Raw genomic sequence first — 18,179 nt, 5'->3', positions numbered from 1 at the left:
CATCACCTAGAGCAAAACGCATAGGGTGGAACAAGGCTTCAGGTGTCCATATGTCTGACAGCAATACTGAGAAGCTCCTGTGTTTCTGCAATTTGTTGACGGACTTGGCCAAGGTGCTTCTTCAGTTGGCTTTGGTTGAATGCTGATGAAAACTCTGCATCTAAAAAATAGGGAAGCAACACCTCAACTTCTAGACCTGCACAACTCGTCGATATGTGTACATCTTGCCCTAGTCCATAACTTTACAAAACATTGGAGAGAGGGTTTGTTCTCCTGTCTTGCATTCAGCTTGGATCTACAAAAATCTGACATTCATATCAAAGCCAAATTGACCAACTTTGAGAACAGGAGTTATCTATTACTCACACCTAATATATTCCTTGTTGTTTTAATACTTCCCAAGAGTAAGTTTACTTGTTCAACAATGTCTCCTGAGAATCTTGCCTCCTGCTTTCTTTGCTAGGGGTATTTCCTCACTTTCAGACACAGAGTGCGATGATAATCTAAGCCATTTATCAAACATTTATGCGTGGAAGTTATTTTGCATTCCATGTTAACGGATACATTTTTTTAAAAAGTAAGTCAGGTTTGGTGCTGGAAGGTGCATATATAACTACTTTTCCACTCTGATTTTTTTAAAACGCCAAAAAAGAAGACTGCTCCCCACTTTTTTATGAGAACCGTAAATAGCTGTTTCCAGGATTCATATATGAGATTATGAGAACAGATTCAGTTCCAGTAGGAAGCTTGTAATGAATACGGCAAATGAGCCTGTATAAAGTTCTGATTGCATTCTCAGTGAAATGAGAGTCAATTAACTTTCCACCAAACCTTTTTTAAAGGAGGACTTTGGTTTTCATTACCAGAAACAGGCACGACTCAGCTGTGCATTATAGCTGCGGTGCTTCTGGTAAGTACTGATGAGCTTAGCTGTTATGCCATAGCATAGGAATCCCATGGGATATTATGTGGCGAGTGATACAGCAGTCCATACCTTTCTGTAATATGCAGAGAGTGGATATGCCCAGATGCTGAAAGCGATTCTCTTGGTGAATAAGATACTTGATGAGGTATTGCTGCACCTTGCTCATATGAGATTTCAACAAAGACACCACCTCTTCTGTGCAATTAATTTGGAGACAGGAATAATTACAAAACTGAATGCACGAGGCAACATTTTACACACTTAACCTGGGAGTAAGTCACTGAACAAAGTAGGATTTCTTCTGTGTAAACACACACTGTAAAATGTTGATACCCCATTACATTGCTGATGCACTACTTGGTTTTCTTGTTACTAAGTTGTTGGGTGAATGACAAATTATACATTGGTATTCATAATTTGATAATGCTTATGATAATTTTATGGTGGAAAATGTATGCTTGGGCAGATATTTAGTGTGATCATTTTTATTGTGTTTTTTATATTTATTTACTATGTAATTTGCCTTGAGACCTTAATAAAGATTTTATAAAGCTAATTAATAATATTCAGAATTCATATATACCAGTCATGAATGCCAGTATGGCATGGAGAATAGAGCCTTAAACTTCAGGTTTGGTTCATAAAGTTGAAGTTTGTAAATCGGAATGATAAGATTTCTTGATGATTTTGGCTGCTATAATAATAATAATAATAATATACACTCACTGTGATTATTCTGAATCTGACACTTATGACAGCTGTTATTTTTAAATGTTATATTGTGCATTCAACAGAAACATCATGTTTATGTTATCATTGGTTACTCAAATTAAGCATCACTTCATATGGTGCGCAGTGACGCACAAATATTTTAGCGGCTTTGTGCAGTCTTCAACAGGGAAATGTAATCCTGAGAAAAGGATGTACACACGCAAAACACAAGCTCCTGCCATGAACTCAACATGTATTCTTTACCCCCAAAGGAGTCTGCTGGTGTGGGACAACTGATAGATGCAGCTGCCACTTAGTCCAGAGGGGGAAAAACATCTTAGGGAGTCCTATTGTAGCCCAGGGAACTCTCTGAAAACTATCCTAGAATTAGCAGGATTGGAAAATAAATAAAAGCTTTGTCAAAGCTGACTGGTACAGTGCTCTCCCCTGCTATTCAACCTGTTTGGGCCCATGGGACTTCTGTTGTTGTCACCTGAGTGATATCAGGCATTTTGGAAATGCAAACATCAGATCTTTTACATTGATACGTACTGTGCTGTAGGAGGTGTTTGATCACAAGGGCAGCGTGGAACGAAAGCTCTGCTTGTTCCACTTGGCCAGCCAGTGTCGCCAGACTGCATACCACTGAGTCCTCCACCGATTCCAGCATGCACACTGTGGCTCCCTCTGGTGGTAGAAGAGCAGAGTAAAAGACTAAATCAGCACAGTTGAAATAAAAGAAGACAAATGAACAGGCCTAGGGCCAAGGCTGAAAAGACACTAGCAGAGCTTGGGAGGCCAGTAAAATGGATTTCAGAAGACTAAGGTGGGGTGGGTCAAAATGTTCAGAAGCAGATATAGGTGGGAAGATTCCTTAGGGAGGGTTTCACCAATGGGAAATTAGATGCCCTGCTGCTCTGCTACCTCCCTTTCCATACATTCAGCTAGTAAACACCTAGAGGGCACCATGTTTGCCTCCGCTGGTCTAGAAGCACTAGAGAAATTACTAGCAATGTCAACACTACGTTACTGATACAACTCTTTAAGTTGGGATTAAATTCACTTGTCTGCGGTGTTTCACTCCTATTAGCAGCTCTGGTAGCTATGCAGCCAGTGGATAATGTAGAACTGACTGTGGGAATCTGTTGATTTTTACGACTGCCCTTTGGTTCCCTCTGTGTCCCAAAATTGTAAGGCTGCTGCAACCCTATGCACACTGACTTTTGCATAGGTAAAGGCTACAGCACTTCCTTCTGAGCAGACATGCATAACACTGTGCTGTAAAGTTGGCAGCAGCAACGGAAATTAATGAGTACAAAATGTGTGTGCTCTCAACCCATCCACTCAGCACTGAATGCCCCCTTACCATGTTTCATCAGGTCAACAAGACAAGACATTACACAGTGAAGAGATTCCTCTTCTAGAAAGTCTACACTCTGGACAGCTTGAAAAAGTCCTTCAATGCACGGACTTTCTATGACTCTCTGCAAATAACAAAAGTAGATAATGTTATTACATTCATTCTGAAAATTGTGGTGCCGCCCCCCCCCCCCCCGCAATTATAGATGCCAAGCTCTTAGTTTGCCTTGGGCCTTCAGGGCTGTGCCTATTCAGCTGTTAAGCCCAGAAATGTGTGCAACAAAGGCACCTGTGGGGATTTAATCTATGCAAATGCATGTTCTATTAAATGCTCTAGTTATGCATCATGACGCCCTGAGACTGTCCCACCAGGAGTGTTCAAATTACACGGATGTGCTTGAAATTAATGAATACAGAGTAAGTCTGCAATGATATGTGTTACAGTAGCCTTCATTTCACAAGAAACCATCAAGTGTGTGATAACAAGGTGTGGGAGCCATGAAGTCATGGCAAAGGCTTGTAGCGCCACCTGGTGCCTCGCTGACCTCGGTGACCTGCATGTCCGTGCCTTGCAGTGTATTAAGTGCATAACCTTATATGGAGTTATGTTCCCCCTCTGGGCAGTAATTACCTTATATGGCGATGGGTGGGTAAAAGCCATGACCGGATGAGGTAACGTGAGACATTGGCAAACGGCCATGCGAGAGGGGAGAATAAAATCGGAGGAGAGTGGACGAAGGAGCTGCTCTTACCTTCCTGAAAATATAGCTGGCTCACTGTGTCTTTATTTTATGCTGAGCACCATTTAATGACGGCTGGACTTCCGTCAACAAGGCAATCTGGGAGATGGTATGAGGAGCCAAGAATATATGGCATATTTCCTGCAAACATTTATCCATACACAGTGGGTTTCCACTTTCTTGAGCAATTATCATCGAAGGCCCTTCTTTGTGTGCCTCCTCCATGAGAGGTCTGGAGGATGGCAACATGAGAATGGGCCTTTTCTGCAGTGGCTCCCTGTTTGTGGAATGCTCTCCCCAGGGAGGCTTGCCTGGTGCCTTCATTATATATCCTTAGGTGCCAGGCAAAAATGTTTCTCTATAACCAGGCCTTTGGTTGGTTGAGAATTCTATGGCCTTTTAAATGGGTTTGTGGGAAGGGGCGTTATTGGTTGGTTTTTGGTTTTGTTTTATTATGCATTTTGTGTTCTCATTTTGTATTTTTATGTTGTGAACTGCCCTATGGTCTTCAAATGGAGAACAGTACACAAATTTAATGAAGGAGGAGGAGGAGGAGGAGGAGGAGGAGGAGGAACAACCTAGTTGAAAAAGCATGTATACCAACAAAGCCAAATTTCCAAAAAGCCTACAGTGAAGGCGTAAAAGTCACAACTTGCTTTTTATTTGTTAGTAAGATTTTTCTTGTGTACTTTTTGAAACACGTGGTCATTTACTCCCTTGAATGAAGCAAAGACGATGTTTCATTTTAATTATAAGGTTACCAGATGTCCCTGTTACCAGACAGTCCCCAGATTTACAAATCAGTCCCCATACAAAATTCATTGAAGTTGAAAAGTGTCCCCAGATTCATTGGGGGGGAAATCTGGTAACCTCCTTTTAATATCACTTAGTAAGAGAAACAGTGAAGTGAAGCCTTCAGAACAATGTGTAATCCTGAAAGGGAGACTTGGCACTCACCTCTATGCTTCTGGAAAGGCTGAGATTTTTAATAAAGCAGGCAGCGTGACCTACAATCACGGGGTCCATTTTCCAGGCGAGCAGCAGGTTCCCTACCGCCTGCAGCACTTCATCACACATCAGTGCATCCTGCAAAGGGAAAGGTAGCCAGTGAGTAGCTGAAATGAAGGCAGCAGAAGAGACATGGTTCTACCATACCACTGTGAATGGGACTAGAGATGGGTGATTGAGATATAGATATACATCACTTGATTGTTAATAAAAAGCTCAAAGCGGGTAAAAAAAGAATAAAAACAATAAAATTATCAGTAAAAAAAAACACCAATTAAAACTAGTATTTAAAACATTAAAAAAATTAAAAATCAGCAATAAACTAAAACCAGAAAACACATGCCAATATTCTGCATGTCCAGACAGGCCTTTGGAAACAAACATGCTTTTTTTTTTTTTTAAAGCAGGCACCAAAAAGAGTAGAGTGAATGAATTACTAAGGAATCAAAGAGATATGCTTTAAGTTTTTAAAACTCTTTACATTTAGGATGAACTGAAACAAGTGTATTGCAATTTGGGAGCTACAATTATGAAGAACTATGAAAAGCTCCACAAATTGTCTCTTCGTGTTTCAGTCTCAACTCACGGCAGCAATGCGGAGAAATCGAGCCTCCACTACCTCCAAACCACATCAGATGATACTGAAATGTGTGTGTCCATCCAATGGCGCATGCAGGATTTGACTTTCCTGTTCCACCACAAACCTCCCGTGTTACAACCTCCATTCGTTTTATTGATGCCTGTGTCCCACCATATTGAGACTCGTATGTCACTCCCACATCCGAATGCATTTTTGCAGGCAAGTTTATATTATGAAGATGTGGGGCTTTTCCGTTTGTTAAGGAATGAAGGTGCTATGAAGTCAACCAAACCCAAAGTCACCAAAGAACAAATGATTTCTTCTTCCCTAGGAACACAGTGTAGTGTTGGTAACCACTGAAACATTAGTTCATCTTGGTTGGAAATGTTAGCTTTGTCCCACAGTTTGTTTTCCTGCTGGGGTTCCCATGGAGAGCTCCTTTTCTACTTCACTTGGAATTCAGGTCAGAGCAGAATGGGAATCCTTGAAAAGGTCTTTAAAAAAACAACCCCAGGCTGGAGGGCATTGAAACAAGTAGTCTGAGCAAACCAAGATGAAAAGCTGACCCAACAGAAGACAATATAAACATCTCTACTGAGGATTAATTGTTCAGGTTTCCTCTGTCACAGAACATTTTCTCCAATGCCAAAGGAGCTATACCATCCATCACAACCACAAATGGATATTTGCTACAGAATATGAATCTTGAGAAGACAGATTAGATCCCAATATGATTATAATCAGAATTTGTTCCCAGCGCTCCCTTTCCACATCATCCCACACTTTCAAATGCATGCTGAAGCCTTTTCAGAATGAATTTTGAATTATTGTCTACTGATCACCTGGCCGTGTCAAACTGTCATTTTAAATGTGTTACCTTTGATGAAACTTTTGTCCACTGTCATCTTTCAAGGTTGAGCTGCCTCGGAATATTACGGCCATGCACATTTGACTAAAGCTTACAAGGCAAAGGGTAGTATAAAACAGAAACGTGTACCTGGTTGTCTGGGTGCTGGGATAAAATCCGGAGAAGAATGATGGAATTGTGCTGAGTGTCTTTCTTGTTAGATGCCAGGAGAGGGAGCAGGTGGGACGGGATCTGCAAAGCAATGATGCTGGTCTGACCACTCTCTGTTTGGAAAATGAGAAGGTTGCTCAAGGTCATGTGTGCAGATCAATAGAAGCTGCTTTGGAGAAAAGGATTTGTGAGAAAAAGGGGCCTCCTCTAGACTGACTCAATCAAGTCAGCTGGACTTCACAGATCAGGCAATCTTATGTTATGATAGTATAGAAGTTAAACTTCTCATTTTAATGAAAAGTCAAAAGAAGATGAAGACCAAACTGCACAAGAGGGTTGGATCGGTGTTCTGGCCAATGGCATAAAAGAAAGGGGGAAAGATAGACCAATAGGATGTTTGAGCAATGCAAAATGTTTGTAGAAAGGCACTGCTGGAAAGAATTCTCTTCAGAATCAGGGGACTGAAATTGAGAGAAAGGGTACAGAGAGTTGTGTTTCTGTAAATTTGGTTGGGATTGTGGTTGTTCAAAATCAGCTGCTAGGTGCAAGTGGTTGACTGCAGCCTCTGGATTAGATAACCACTGGATTAGATCTCTCTCTCTCTCTCTCTCTCTCTCACACACTGCGTTTTTCGGGGGGGAATGTATAGGGGTACTCTCATTTTCCTATTCATAAGAATACTATTGAAATACTGCCCCTCAATGAGGCCAAACTTAGATTCACAAAATGTTTAGGGGTATGCGTCCCCCTGCGACCCCCCAGAAAAAGCTGTGTGTGTGTGTGTGTATCCATACTCTTGTCTACTTTTTCCTCACAGAATTGACAGTTTAAGAATGGTAAAAGGAAGTGTATGGATTTGTAGTTATAATCTATATTAATGATCTTGCTTGTGAGTTTAAAACACAGAGAGAGATCTTTCATTACAAGCACATGAGCAAAAATGTCAGTGACCAGGGATATTTTTCACCAACTCCTTCTTCAGTCTCTTTTCTCCTTTTATAGATGGTGTAAAACTTCCACATGATCTCTCCCCCGCCCTGAACATCTGTGGCAGAAATGTGCCTTGAGCATTGTAAGGTATTGGTCAATCAAGCTTTACTAATCTTTACATCAGTCTGAATGCTGGATTGGTTTGCAGTCACCTTCTCTAAAAAACTGAATCCGTGTTTGTTGGTATACTTTAGAACAACAGTACTGTCACTCTCACAGCCTCTGGTAACTGAAGGGTTTATTAACTTTCAAAAAAAAAAAAAAAAGTCACACCATCCACGTGCCTGAAACCAAAACATGGTATTCATCTTACTTAAAAGAACAAAGAGTGACTTGAGGACATTCCTTCCAGAGGCTAGACTGTACAAAACACAGGAAGGAGGGGGTTCTATTTTTGTATGTTTTAAGTGACTGCAAATTTTCGTTTATTAGCATGCTAGGACTGTAATACTTACCACTTGCGGCTAAATTCCTGAGACAGACACAAGCCTGGTTGGAAACCTAGTTGCAGAAAACAAAGAAATCAGAACCCAACAGAGAAACAACTTTTGGCTGTGAAACGGCCGCAAAACTGACTAGTCTACAAATAGCTTCGTGCAATACTTGCTAAACCTCCAAAATGTTCTGACAGGATTATGTGTCAATGATGGGTAAAGTTGAAATGTAAGCATGTCCTCTGTGGCAACATGAGGCAAAACTAAGCCTTTAAAGCCAACTGTGAGAGTGCGCCATAGATATCTGAGAGATACTCAAAAAAGCGCTACTTATGGGTGCCTAATAGTACAAGGATGTGTAGCCTTTCAGAAGAACAAATTGCTCTTGACTTAAGGTGCATACACACCATACATGTAAAACATACTTAAAACACATGACAACCCCCCCAAAAAAAGAAAAGAATAATGGAACTGTAGTTTAACAGTGCTACAAATTGAAGCTCTGTGAGGGGTAAACTACAGTGCTCCGGATACTCTGAGGGAAGTCACGTGCTTTAAATCCATGGTGTGTATGCAGCCTTAGTGAACAATCCAGTTAATTTTGCATTTGTTTGGGAAGATCTGTAATTGTGAAATTTTACTCCCCACACTACCTCACAATCTTCCCCAGGCAGAGATTAGGAAAAACCCCATCCCTATATTCCCAGGCCATCACTGTGAGAATGAAAATATTGAACCAAGAGATCTCACCATTATTTAAACATGGAATCCCCTCTGACTGTAGGAGATTCTGAGATTGATCTCTTAGAAATTCATGGAAGATGCCACATCTAGCTAACTCCAGCCTTTGTGTATTCTTGCGCCCCCATGCTGAAGAAAGCATCTTTTCAGTCATTTCCCTGAACACAAGATATTTAGCCTGCAGTCCTAAGCATACAGTACCTTACTTGGAAATACATCCCACTGGTATCAATATAATATTTCTGAATAAACCAGGGAGGCTGTTAGTAAAACAAACCTGCATAATCGACAGCTTTACCTTGTCTACAGATGAATACAGAAGGAAAAGGAGCATCCGCAGAAGAAACCTATCACCGGTTTGGAGCATGGCTTTATGGTGCTGCGAGTTTGTGGCCATGTTGCTCAGAGCTGCACAGCTATAATACTGTAAGAAGGAGAAGTGTTGTGATTTAGAGAAAGGAAAGCTTGTGGCCAAGGGTTCTTAAACTGTGGTCAAGACCTCACAGCAAATGAAAGGGACCATGACTGATGATGGCGTTCCTAGGGTGATCAAATTGAGAAGAGTATTTGCATACAGCATCTCCCTGCATTTTCTGGATTGGCACTGTAGTACACCTCCAGGAGTTTTGGGAATGTCCCAGGAAAAAAAGAATATTTGTCCAACGAGACACAACTGTGATCGCTACAGTCCACACAGAATGTGCTGGTCCTGCACTAGACCCTGCCAACTGTGTCAACCAGCATGTATTGAAATGACCCTTGGATTCCCTTCCAACTTTACAATTCTATGGGTCTATGAAATACTCTATTTGCCTATATGATTAGAAAATTATCATTGTGTAGAGAGTCTGGATGTCTAAGAGTCAACAAAGGGGGAGAATACTGCAACGGTGAGATGACCAGATCCCTTTTCTTAACAAATCATTCACACACTATTTTGTCCCCTTCTGCTAGGCAAATGGCACTCCTTGCATTCATAAAATGCTCTTCATGAGGCTGTTTAAAATTCTCAGGAGTAATAGTAATAGTAATAGTAAGGAGTAATAGTAAGAATAGAATAAAAATCTACACTCCAGTCATGTATTTACATGTTTGCATTTCTCTATTTGAAGATGAGAAAGAAGTATTTGTTCAGTTCTTGAATCTCAAACAGGTTAGAGCCTATTAATAGCTATTTCCAAACAAAAGTTGAGAACAGAACTGAGGAACTGGAATACCCCCTGGCTATTTTCTTTAACCCTACAACAAATCTGAACTATGAAACGAGCACCTTTCTTCAAGCTGCAATGACCTGTTTCTTCATTTCACTAAAGAGGTTAGCAGTTCATTTCCAAGGTGCACAACCCTATGTAGTACCCCCCCTCCAAGTAAAAGTATGTGCATCACCATTGAATTACTAATTTCTGGAAGTTAAAATGTTAAAAGACTACTGTCTCGTCTATCTTTTCCTGTGTCTGTAGGTTCAGTTGAGCAGCTGACTATTTCCACAGCTTTGAATGCTCAAAAACTGTTTTAATGTCAAGTTTACCTGTACTTCCGAGTCGGGAGACTGTAACAAAAGGGTGAGGACTGGAAGAGCACCTTGTCGAAACAAAATTTGCTGAATCCATTCTGCAAGGGAAGAGTGGTATTGCTAATGAGCTATTTTGACCAAATGAACATGCTCTTTATCATCACTGCATAGTTAAGAGCTAAAAATAGCATTTGGGAATAAGCCCAATTGGAATCAATTGGCTTTCCCGCTGAGTAGACATGATTTAGCATTGTACTTGAAGTAAAACATTTCATTTTAAAGAAAACAATAGCTTTGACGATAAGTTTCCCTTGCCACAAATTTCTGTGTCAATGCACTTGGCCCATTGAAATAAATCCTCTGCAGCCTAATACCTGATTGTGTGAGGTTGAAAATTGCTCCAACTGCATTTTGTTGGACTCTTGGATCGTAGGATTTAGAAAGGGCCAGTAAGGGTACCACTCCTCCTGCTGTTGCGATGGCTTCATGGCTGACATCTGGCAAAACAACAGGGCAAAATAGAAATCAACGAGGTGTCTTTGGAGGAAGAAGTATCCATGTTCCTCCAGGCACACTTTGAAGAACAGAGAGTGGACAGCACAAAACAGTTGCAGCATATGAGTTGGGGGTCCTGGGTGCCTAGTGGCAGAATGAATAATGTTAAGAGTTTACCATCAGGTTTTTGTGAAGAAGCTTATTGCTATGGGTCACCTGACTTTAGAAAGTACACTTCATCATTTATTAAGATTTGAACCCAGGACTCCAAGGCCAACTTTATATTTATTGCACAGTATGGGGCCAGTGACTAGGCAGTTCTTAGGCAATCCTGGAGGACTGCATTGGCTCCACTTGTGCGTCTGTGAAGCACCAAGCGTGTCACCACCCAGAGCCATCCAGGTAAACTGCAGTCAAACTGGTGTCAGAAGTGTGCCTCCACAAGCTCTGCCCCACTACACTGGCCACGACTAGTTATAGCATACCAGTGTGAATAATCCACTCTGCTCGCAGAATTCAGCTCTTCTTGATTCAGAATTTATATAACGATAAGGCACATCATTACCTCCCAATCACAAGGTGTGGATGTGACGTTGTCCCTGGACCTGATTATTGCGCTATGCTTTGGGCACGCTCCTCACCTGTGACAGCTAGTGTCATTATGCAGGCACAGGAATTACACTGGACGGTGGCATCTTCAGACTCAAGCAGTTCCAGAATTGGCTCAATTAGATCCATTTGGACGACATGATCCTTGGTTACTGTTTGTCAGTAAAGGCAGGAGTAAATGTTATTTTTAAAGTGCCTTTAATTCAGCTATATACTGGAGAGAGAAAAGGATTGCCATCAGCACACAATATCAGTACATCTTACACCAGAATAAATGATTTCTCACCCTTTTGGTACGAGAAGTAAGCAAAACCTATCCTCTGAATGAATGCTCCCCCCCCCCAAAAAAAACCCACACATTTTATCAGGGCAAACATCCATCCTACTGATTATCACTTTTTAGTTTGGGAATTTATATCTTGCCCTTCAAATAAAATACCAGGGCAACTAGACAGTGGTAGTTCCTAAGATCACAGCAGATGCTGATGGAGACTTAAGGCTATGGTATCTTGGGCATTTACTCACCATTTCCTTCCAGTAAGAAATTCACAAGGGATGACGATGAAATCTGCTGAACCTCCAAGTCATTAGACTTCAACAAAGCATAGTATATTTCCAGATGCTCTCGAGGCAGCTGGATGTTCACTGCAAGAATGAGATGAAATGCTGATTGTAAAAAGCTCTTCTGGAACACTTGTCCCTTACATCTTCAAACAGTTGATGCTTTTAGAGCAACACCTAGATGGCCTGCTTTGCTTTTCAAAATACCTTGTAGCCCTCCTTTCAGCTGTCTGTGCAAACTCACATGAAAACTAAACCTGTATTACTTATTTTTACTAGCCCCTCTTCTGCCAACCTCTCATATGAGTAAAAAGCCAGCTAGCACTCGCCCACCTCTATAAAATAATAAAATGGGAGACTAGTAACAAAAGTTACTGCCACATTATCTGAGCTCCAAGTAAATATTCACAGAACTTGCATTAGAAGGGGCTAGACCCAATTCACACATTCTAGGGAACCAATAAGACTGCCTTGGGCACAACTCAGCTATGTTTGGGAGAAATTGTTTTGCTTCTCCAGGTTTCTACAAATTAAAAAAAAAAAGAGTATGGAATGGGTCTTACAGTTTTGATGATTTATGTTCAAGTAATAGAGAGCAGCAGACTTTTGCAAGCCAGGGTTCTCTGAAAACGCCAAGGTCCTCAGAGCCTCCAGGGAGACCTTGCCAAGTGGTGACATTTCAAAACCTTAAGAAAGATGTGATAATAACAGAGTCTGAATTGTGTCAGAAGAAGTTAAATACCTGAAGAGTCCAAATGCACAGAATTTAAAGCAACAGATAAAACACAAGAGAGACAAACTTCCATGTAGGAATATTCTCTCATTTAAAATTAGCATACTAGATAGAGCTGAACAAATGACCGCAAAAACTATTAATCCCCCCCCCATTCGTTTTTGCAGTCCAAACCTCATGTGAGGAAAAAAGTTGTTATATATGCCAGTTTGTGAGAGTAGTTGGGACATTCCAAACTTGGATTTCTGTTACTGTATTTAGCAAACCAGCTTAGCCATGCTATTTCCTTGATTATCAAGGATGAAAACAAAAGATGGGAGAACTTAAGAGTTGGAAGAAGTGGACAGCATTCCATTTGACGTCTTTCTGTTTTCAAATAATAAATTCAAATCCAATCCTCTAATACCTAAGAGGTTTTTACAGAGAGTATTTCAGTGTTGGCTTAGGAAAGTGCTCGTGCTTGTAGCAAAAGTGTTTGTTAGTCTTTGAAGATGCCACAATGTTTCTTGTTGCTTTTATGCAAGAGGCTAACAGGTCTACCCCTTGCTATGATGCCTTTTGTAGAACTGGGAATTCAAATGCTGAATGAGAGTAATTTAATCAATCAGCCTGGAACTGGGATCCACTGCTTTGTCTGAATATTTGGTGCTGGTGAAATACTGGTTCCCCCATTCTCCCTTCATTGCTCTTAAGAGCAGAAGCATAAACAGCTCTGTGTCATTCACTTTATAGGATCACTGAACTGCATGATCTTAAACAAAGCAACCGAGCTCAAGTAAACATCTCTCCAACTTTGGCTGCCCCACCTTCAATAACAGAAACTTCTCACCTCTTTCAATCTGCTGCAGAAACTCCTGAGCAATCTCCTCTTCCTGGGTCTGAAGGGCAGGCTTGTATAGCTGCTTTGTTTTAAAGTTTTTCCGCTTCAGACAGGGGCACTCATGGATCTGACCCAAGCACTCCTGAATATCCTGCACCAGACCCAAAGACAGTGTTTTTACTGAGAGAGCCAAGTCACAAAGCAACTGGACACACTTTGTACACAGCTGACCCATGATTAACTTTCGGATCCAACAGAAAATCAGAAATGCAGACTGAGAGTTTGTACTCCCACTGTTGCTCCTGTGTTCCCTTGTACTGGCAGATTGTGATCTAGATATCTCAAAAAATAATTATCTAGACAAGTTGGGAGGAAAAGCTACTGCTGCTTTCTGTGTCCAAGCAGCATGGCTGAGCAAAATCTAACCGCTGTTCTCTCTTGCGAAGCATAAGAAATACTTTTAAAACTTTAGGGTGCAGCCAGGGGTGATCACCTTTCCTCTATCTTAGGAAGGAGAAAAATTAGGCGGTCAAACAAAAACAGTACATTCAGAATCCACCTCTGTTCTGTAGCAGAGAAATCATGTTTTGTATGCCAAGAATAAGGTCAACTGTTTTGGAAGGCTAGCAGCAACAGCCTCTGGGATAACAAACAAAAGAATGCTTGCATATTGTGGAGTGACATCATGGGTGAGGGCAGCACACCTGCTGGGCTCCACCTCTACAACTGAGCTGCCAATCAGAAAAGACAAAAAATAATAATAAACTAACAAGAAATTCCAGTTTCTACCAGACAGAAACAATAGTACTGTCTGGTTGGCCAGCCGGCCATAATGGCTTTGAATACTTCACGTAGGCAAACGCAGAAGAATACACAAATGCAACCACAATCATTAACATTTAGTTTGCTATCCCTCCCACTTTGATGTCATCTGCAAATTTGATGAGCACCCCCTCAATTCCTTCACCCAAGTTGCTTATAAGGACACCACAGGAGCCAACTCCTAGGGGCAGAACCCTGCAGCACGACACTTGCCACTTTCCCCCAGGATGATGGGGAAACATAATGGGTCTTAGTAATCACAGCATCCTTTTCCTACTACCTACATCAAGTTGACCAGTTTGTAGTTACCTGGGGGGACGGGGACATTTGCCCACCTCCAGTCTGCAGGGACCTAAACCTAACCTGTTCTCCAAGAATGCTCAAAGATTATAGACAGAGGCTTTGAGATTACACCCACAAGCTCCTTTAGTAGCCTTGAATGCAGCTCACTAGGCCCTGGAGATCTGAATTCATTTAAAGTAGCCTAGCTCAGTGTTTCCCAACCTTTTTGGGCAAAGGCACACTTGTTTGATGAAAAAAATCTCGAGGCACACCACCATTACAGCCCCGTGATGTCAGCGTGCAGCGTCACGCCGGGAGGGACGCACGAAAGTGTAAGTTTCAATTTTTTCCCCTCCCCCTTGCTGGGGAACCTCCAAGCTTTGGGGGTGGAGGGGGAGGAGGCAGCAAAGCGAGGCAGGAAGGAGAGCGCGGCTTGGCTGGGTGAGCTTTGGCAGGGAATGAGAGCCGCGAGGCGGGCGCTGCGGACGGAGGCGCTGCCCGCCGAGCTCGCAGGCAGCCAGGCAGGCAGACGGCGAGAGCCCCGCGCTGGGCGGCCTCTCCTTGCCGCCGCCGCCCCGCCTCTTGTCGCCCGACTCGCCCGCCTCCCTCCAGGCAACATCTCGCGGCACACCAGGCAACATCTCGCGGCACACTAGTGTGCCGCGGAACAGTGGTTGGGAAACACTGGCCTAGCTGTTTCTTTTCTTATCTTAGTCTGTCCTGACTTCTATTAAGACAAATTCCACCCTTGCTTCCTGGCCACTGCCTCCAATCATAGAATATTAGAATTGTAGAGTTGGAAGGAACTACAAGAGTCATCTAGCCCAACCCCCTGCAATGCAGGAACCTTTTGCCCAACATTGGACTCGAACTCACAGCCCTGAGATTAAGAGTCTCATAGCTCTACCGACTGAGCTATCACAATCAGTACATAAAATCCTACATAAAATAAATATAAATACCACATGGTGCAAATATTCAATTTATTCCAAAGGCCTGAATGCATAAATGCCCTTCAAGTGGCAACAAATTGACAATACTGAGGGGGGCAGTCATTTCAACAATGGGAGGTAGTTCCACAATTGTGGTGCTGTCACAGAGAAGGTCCTGCTTCGCATATGGGCAACATTTTCAGCAGCACAGCAAGCAGGGATGTGCTTGATCGAAAATTTGGGGTTTGACTCAAGAAAATCACCATTTTATAGTTCAAAATGGGAAAAATAAATACAGTAAATGGACAAAAGTACAGAGGTTCAAAAAATGTTTAGGGGACCCCTGCGTCCCCCCAGAAAAAAACACATACTATACTATACTATACTATACCTAAATTGCTTAAAGTTATACAGTACTAAGTGATATATAACGATAGCAGCATGAGTGAAGAGTGCCACCTATTGATATGTTCTGTCCTTAGAGTCATAAAGTATACAATACGGCTTCTTTCCCTACCTATTCAATTTTGTAAAGACCCACAATGTACAAGCGATAGATGACAGAAGCTGCTTTATTTCTTTCGTAAATTGTTGCTTATAAGGTATTTACAAGAGGTGTGCTTTGGCTCTCTGTGAAGCCTAAATGACAATGTGAAATGAGGGATTTGGACAGTTTGTACATGCCCAGGTCAGATTGTGCTGTTAATAAGGTGTCTCATGTTGAATCAGGGATACTCTAAAGTCCCAAGTCACTTTGTGGACTTAAGTGCTCATATATGGCAAAACCATGCTAGCTAGGCAAACACCATAACCTTGAGTGGGGAAGGAATTGAGAGGTTGGGAGCATATTTCATTTTGATGGATGGACAGGTCTAGGTTTCAGTAACAGTGGATCATTTCCCCAGGACACTCCATGTGAAAACGGATAGGGTCAGTTAGCCAGTTTTAAAACATGGGTTCTATGAAATTGAAATGCTAAGTAATGATGGTTGGGATTGATGGGGATGGAACTGATGATGGCTGGGAAATGAGCTCAGCGTTAGCGCCAAAGGTACAGAAGCTGACTGGATGGCAAGAAACAAGTTGCTGTCTCTCAGTCCAACCTACATTAAATGGATGTTGTGATGCTACAACGCTGTTCTAAAACAACAAGAAGAGTTTTGTGGCACCTTACAGGGTAACAAATTAATTGTGGCATGAATTTGTTTTAAGATGCCACAGAACTATTCATTCTTTTTGCAGCAACGGACTCAAAAGACTGAAAAATGCCATTCTATACTTTTCCCAAGAAAGGGCACAATAAACTAAAAAGAGAAGTGCAAAGTAGGAGACTGTACAGTATCCTGGATTTGAACCAAGGAACGCAGCTCAATGGCTGGCTTTAAAGCAGTTACACAATTTCCCTGCTAACCCTATGCGCGAACCTTTTCCTAAATGAGCAAAATAATGAGAACCCTAAATTATCTGCCCTTATGTTTTCCCCAAAACTATGGCGTAATCCCGCAGCTATAGCAAAACTCTGAAGACTCGAGCAATCAACCCTATTTATTACCCGTGATTTGTTGCGCAGACGATACCTAACAAGAAAAAAAAAGCGCCACAGGGCGCATGCGCCTCAGCAGCATAGGCTTTTTCCTCCGTGTCCTTCCAACACAAGAAAAGATCACGTGATCCCGAAGACTTCCTGCCATGGCAGCTAGCGTCACTCACACCGCTTCGGCCGCTTCTAACCGCCATCTTTCATACGGGTAGCCGGAGACGCCAAGGTAAAGAGGTCATATTTCCTCTCCGCCCTCTCTCCGAGCGGAAGTGATGCCATCGTGCTATTCTAACGTCGCAGAAAGTGGTTTTCTCTCTCTATGGTTGTTCCTTCCTCTCTGTCTCTCTCCCCCGCCACCCCCCATTTCTTTCCTTCGCCGAGACTGGAAATGGCCGCCGAGCGGTAGAGAGCTGAACGGGAGCTGTCGCTCAGAGAAGGGTGAGCCATAGCCAACGCAGGACTTCGAACGGCCCGAGGAGGGCTGGAGCCAGAGAGGTCTTTTGCCTGCTCGGGTTTTTCCTCGGACGCCATGGGTGCCGCTCCCTCCAAACGCCCCCCCCCCCACCGCCAGCTTTCGGAGCTCCGGCGCGAGAAGCCTCGTTAGCGCGCTCGGCAACCCTCCCCCGCCCCCCGCTTCCAGACGCCGTTATTTTTTGAAAAATTCCCTCGAGTTCTTCCCTTCGCAACCCCCCTCCCTTTTTCTAACTGAAGGCGGGGGAGGGGCTTGGTCTGCCTCACAAGGGCGGGAGGAACTGAGGGGAGGGGGACTAGAGGCGGCTCCCATCTCCCTCACACACACACACTGCGCGCAGCCTCCCTTGTTTGGACCAGGGCCCGTCATCTCTCCCCGTTCCCTCCCGCCTCTTTCCCCCATGGGGCGGGGGGAGGAAACAGGTAGGCCGGAACGAGGCCGGCTGGGCGGGCCCAAGGAGAGCGGCCCGCCTCGCCCCTCGAGAGCCGGGGGGGGCCGTCGCTTTCTGATTAGTCTTTTCCGCGCGACGAGCGGCGCCTGATAACGTTTTGACTTGCCTCCATCTTTCGCCACCCTGACCAATCAGTTGAAGGGCGACGAGGTGTAGCTAGGGGGAAGGAGAGAGACCTTGGCAGCCTCCCGGCACACTCGCCGCACCGAAGGCCCTAAATGGATGCCTCGAACACGCATGTCGCCATGCATGTGCCCTGCCAGGCAGCTGCCCGTAACTGGCTGCGGCTCCCAGTTGAGCACCAGACCTTTTGTTGAGAAAGGCGAAACGGTTTGCAGAGTAGTCAGTGGATCGTGCCTTCTTCACACAGTGCCAGGACTCTGGGCAAGTCCGCACGATTAAATTTGCTCCCAAATGATGCTCAAGAGTGTTTCACGGGAGGC

The 18,179-nt window shown here is 43.2% G+C and overlaps 2 protein-coding genes across 18 annotated transcripts in view; one reads left to right on the top strand and one right to left on the bottom strand.

Moving 5' to 3' along the window:
• Position 1: 1 nt before the first annotated feature.
• On the bottom strand, positions 2-18,065 carry LOC308583686 (uncharacterized protein). 5 transcript variants are annotated; one of them, XM_081187891.1, is made up of 15 exons: positions 17,843-18,065; positions 13,247-13,388; positions 12,248-12,370; positions 11,649-11,768; positions 11,156-11,275; positions 10,394-10,516; positions 10,035-10,117; positions 8,805-8,930; positions 7,787-7,832; positions 6,321-6,454; positions 4,693-4,821; positions 3,003-3,120; positions 2,189-2,323; positions 995-1,120; positions 2-160 (listed from the first exon to the last, which is right to left on the bottom strand). In XM_081187891.1, exons 1-15 carry the CDS (start codon positions 17,846-17,848, stop codon positions 39-41), a joined length of 1,653 nt encoding a protein of 550 aa, XP_081044017.1. In that variant the 5' UTR covers positions 17,849-18,065; the 3' UTR covers positions 2-38. The 5 variants fall into 5 exon arrangements, with proteins under 5 accessions (XP_081044017.1, XP_081044016.1, XP_081044014.1 ...); XM_081187890.1 differs by lacking the exon at positions 17,843-18,065 and adding an exon at positions 16,984-17,069; XM_081187888.1 differs by lacking the exon at positions 17,843-18,065 and adding an exon at positions 16,826-17,039 and having other exon boundaries at positions 13,247-13,968.
• Positions 17,110-18,179, top strand: part of BCLAF1 (BCL2 associated transcription factor 1) — a 25,975-nt gene continuing 24,905 nt past the window's right edge. For 5 of the 13 annotated variants that reach the window (XR_014006338.1, XR_014006339.1, XM_081187872.1 and 2 more), the window contains exon 1: positions 17,110-17,251. The gene's annotated coding sequence lies outside the window, so the exon portion shown is untranslated. Of the gene's footprint in view, positions 17,252-17,569; positions 17,708-18,179 lie in introns of those variants that run through there. The other 8 variants (XR_014006340.1, XR_014006341.1, XR_014006342.1 and 5 more) reach the window with 5 other exon arrangements.

Source organism: Podarcis bocagei (assembly GCF_964188305.1).
Source record: "Podarcis bocagei genome assembly, chromosome: 3".
Classification (NCBI taxonomy): Eukaryota; Metazoa; Chordata; class Lepidosauria; order Squamata; family Lacertidae; genus Podarcis; species Podarcis bocagei.
The sequence above is the reverse complement of the archived record's forward strand: the minus strand, read 5'-3'. Positions and strand labels throughout refer to the sequence as shown.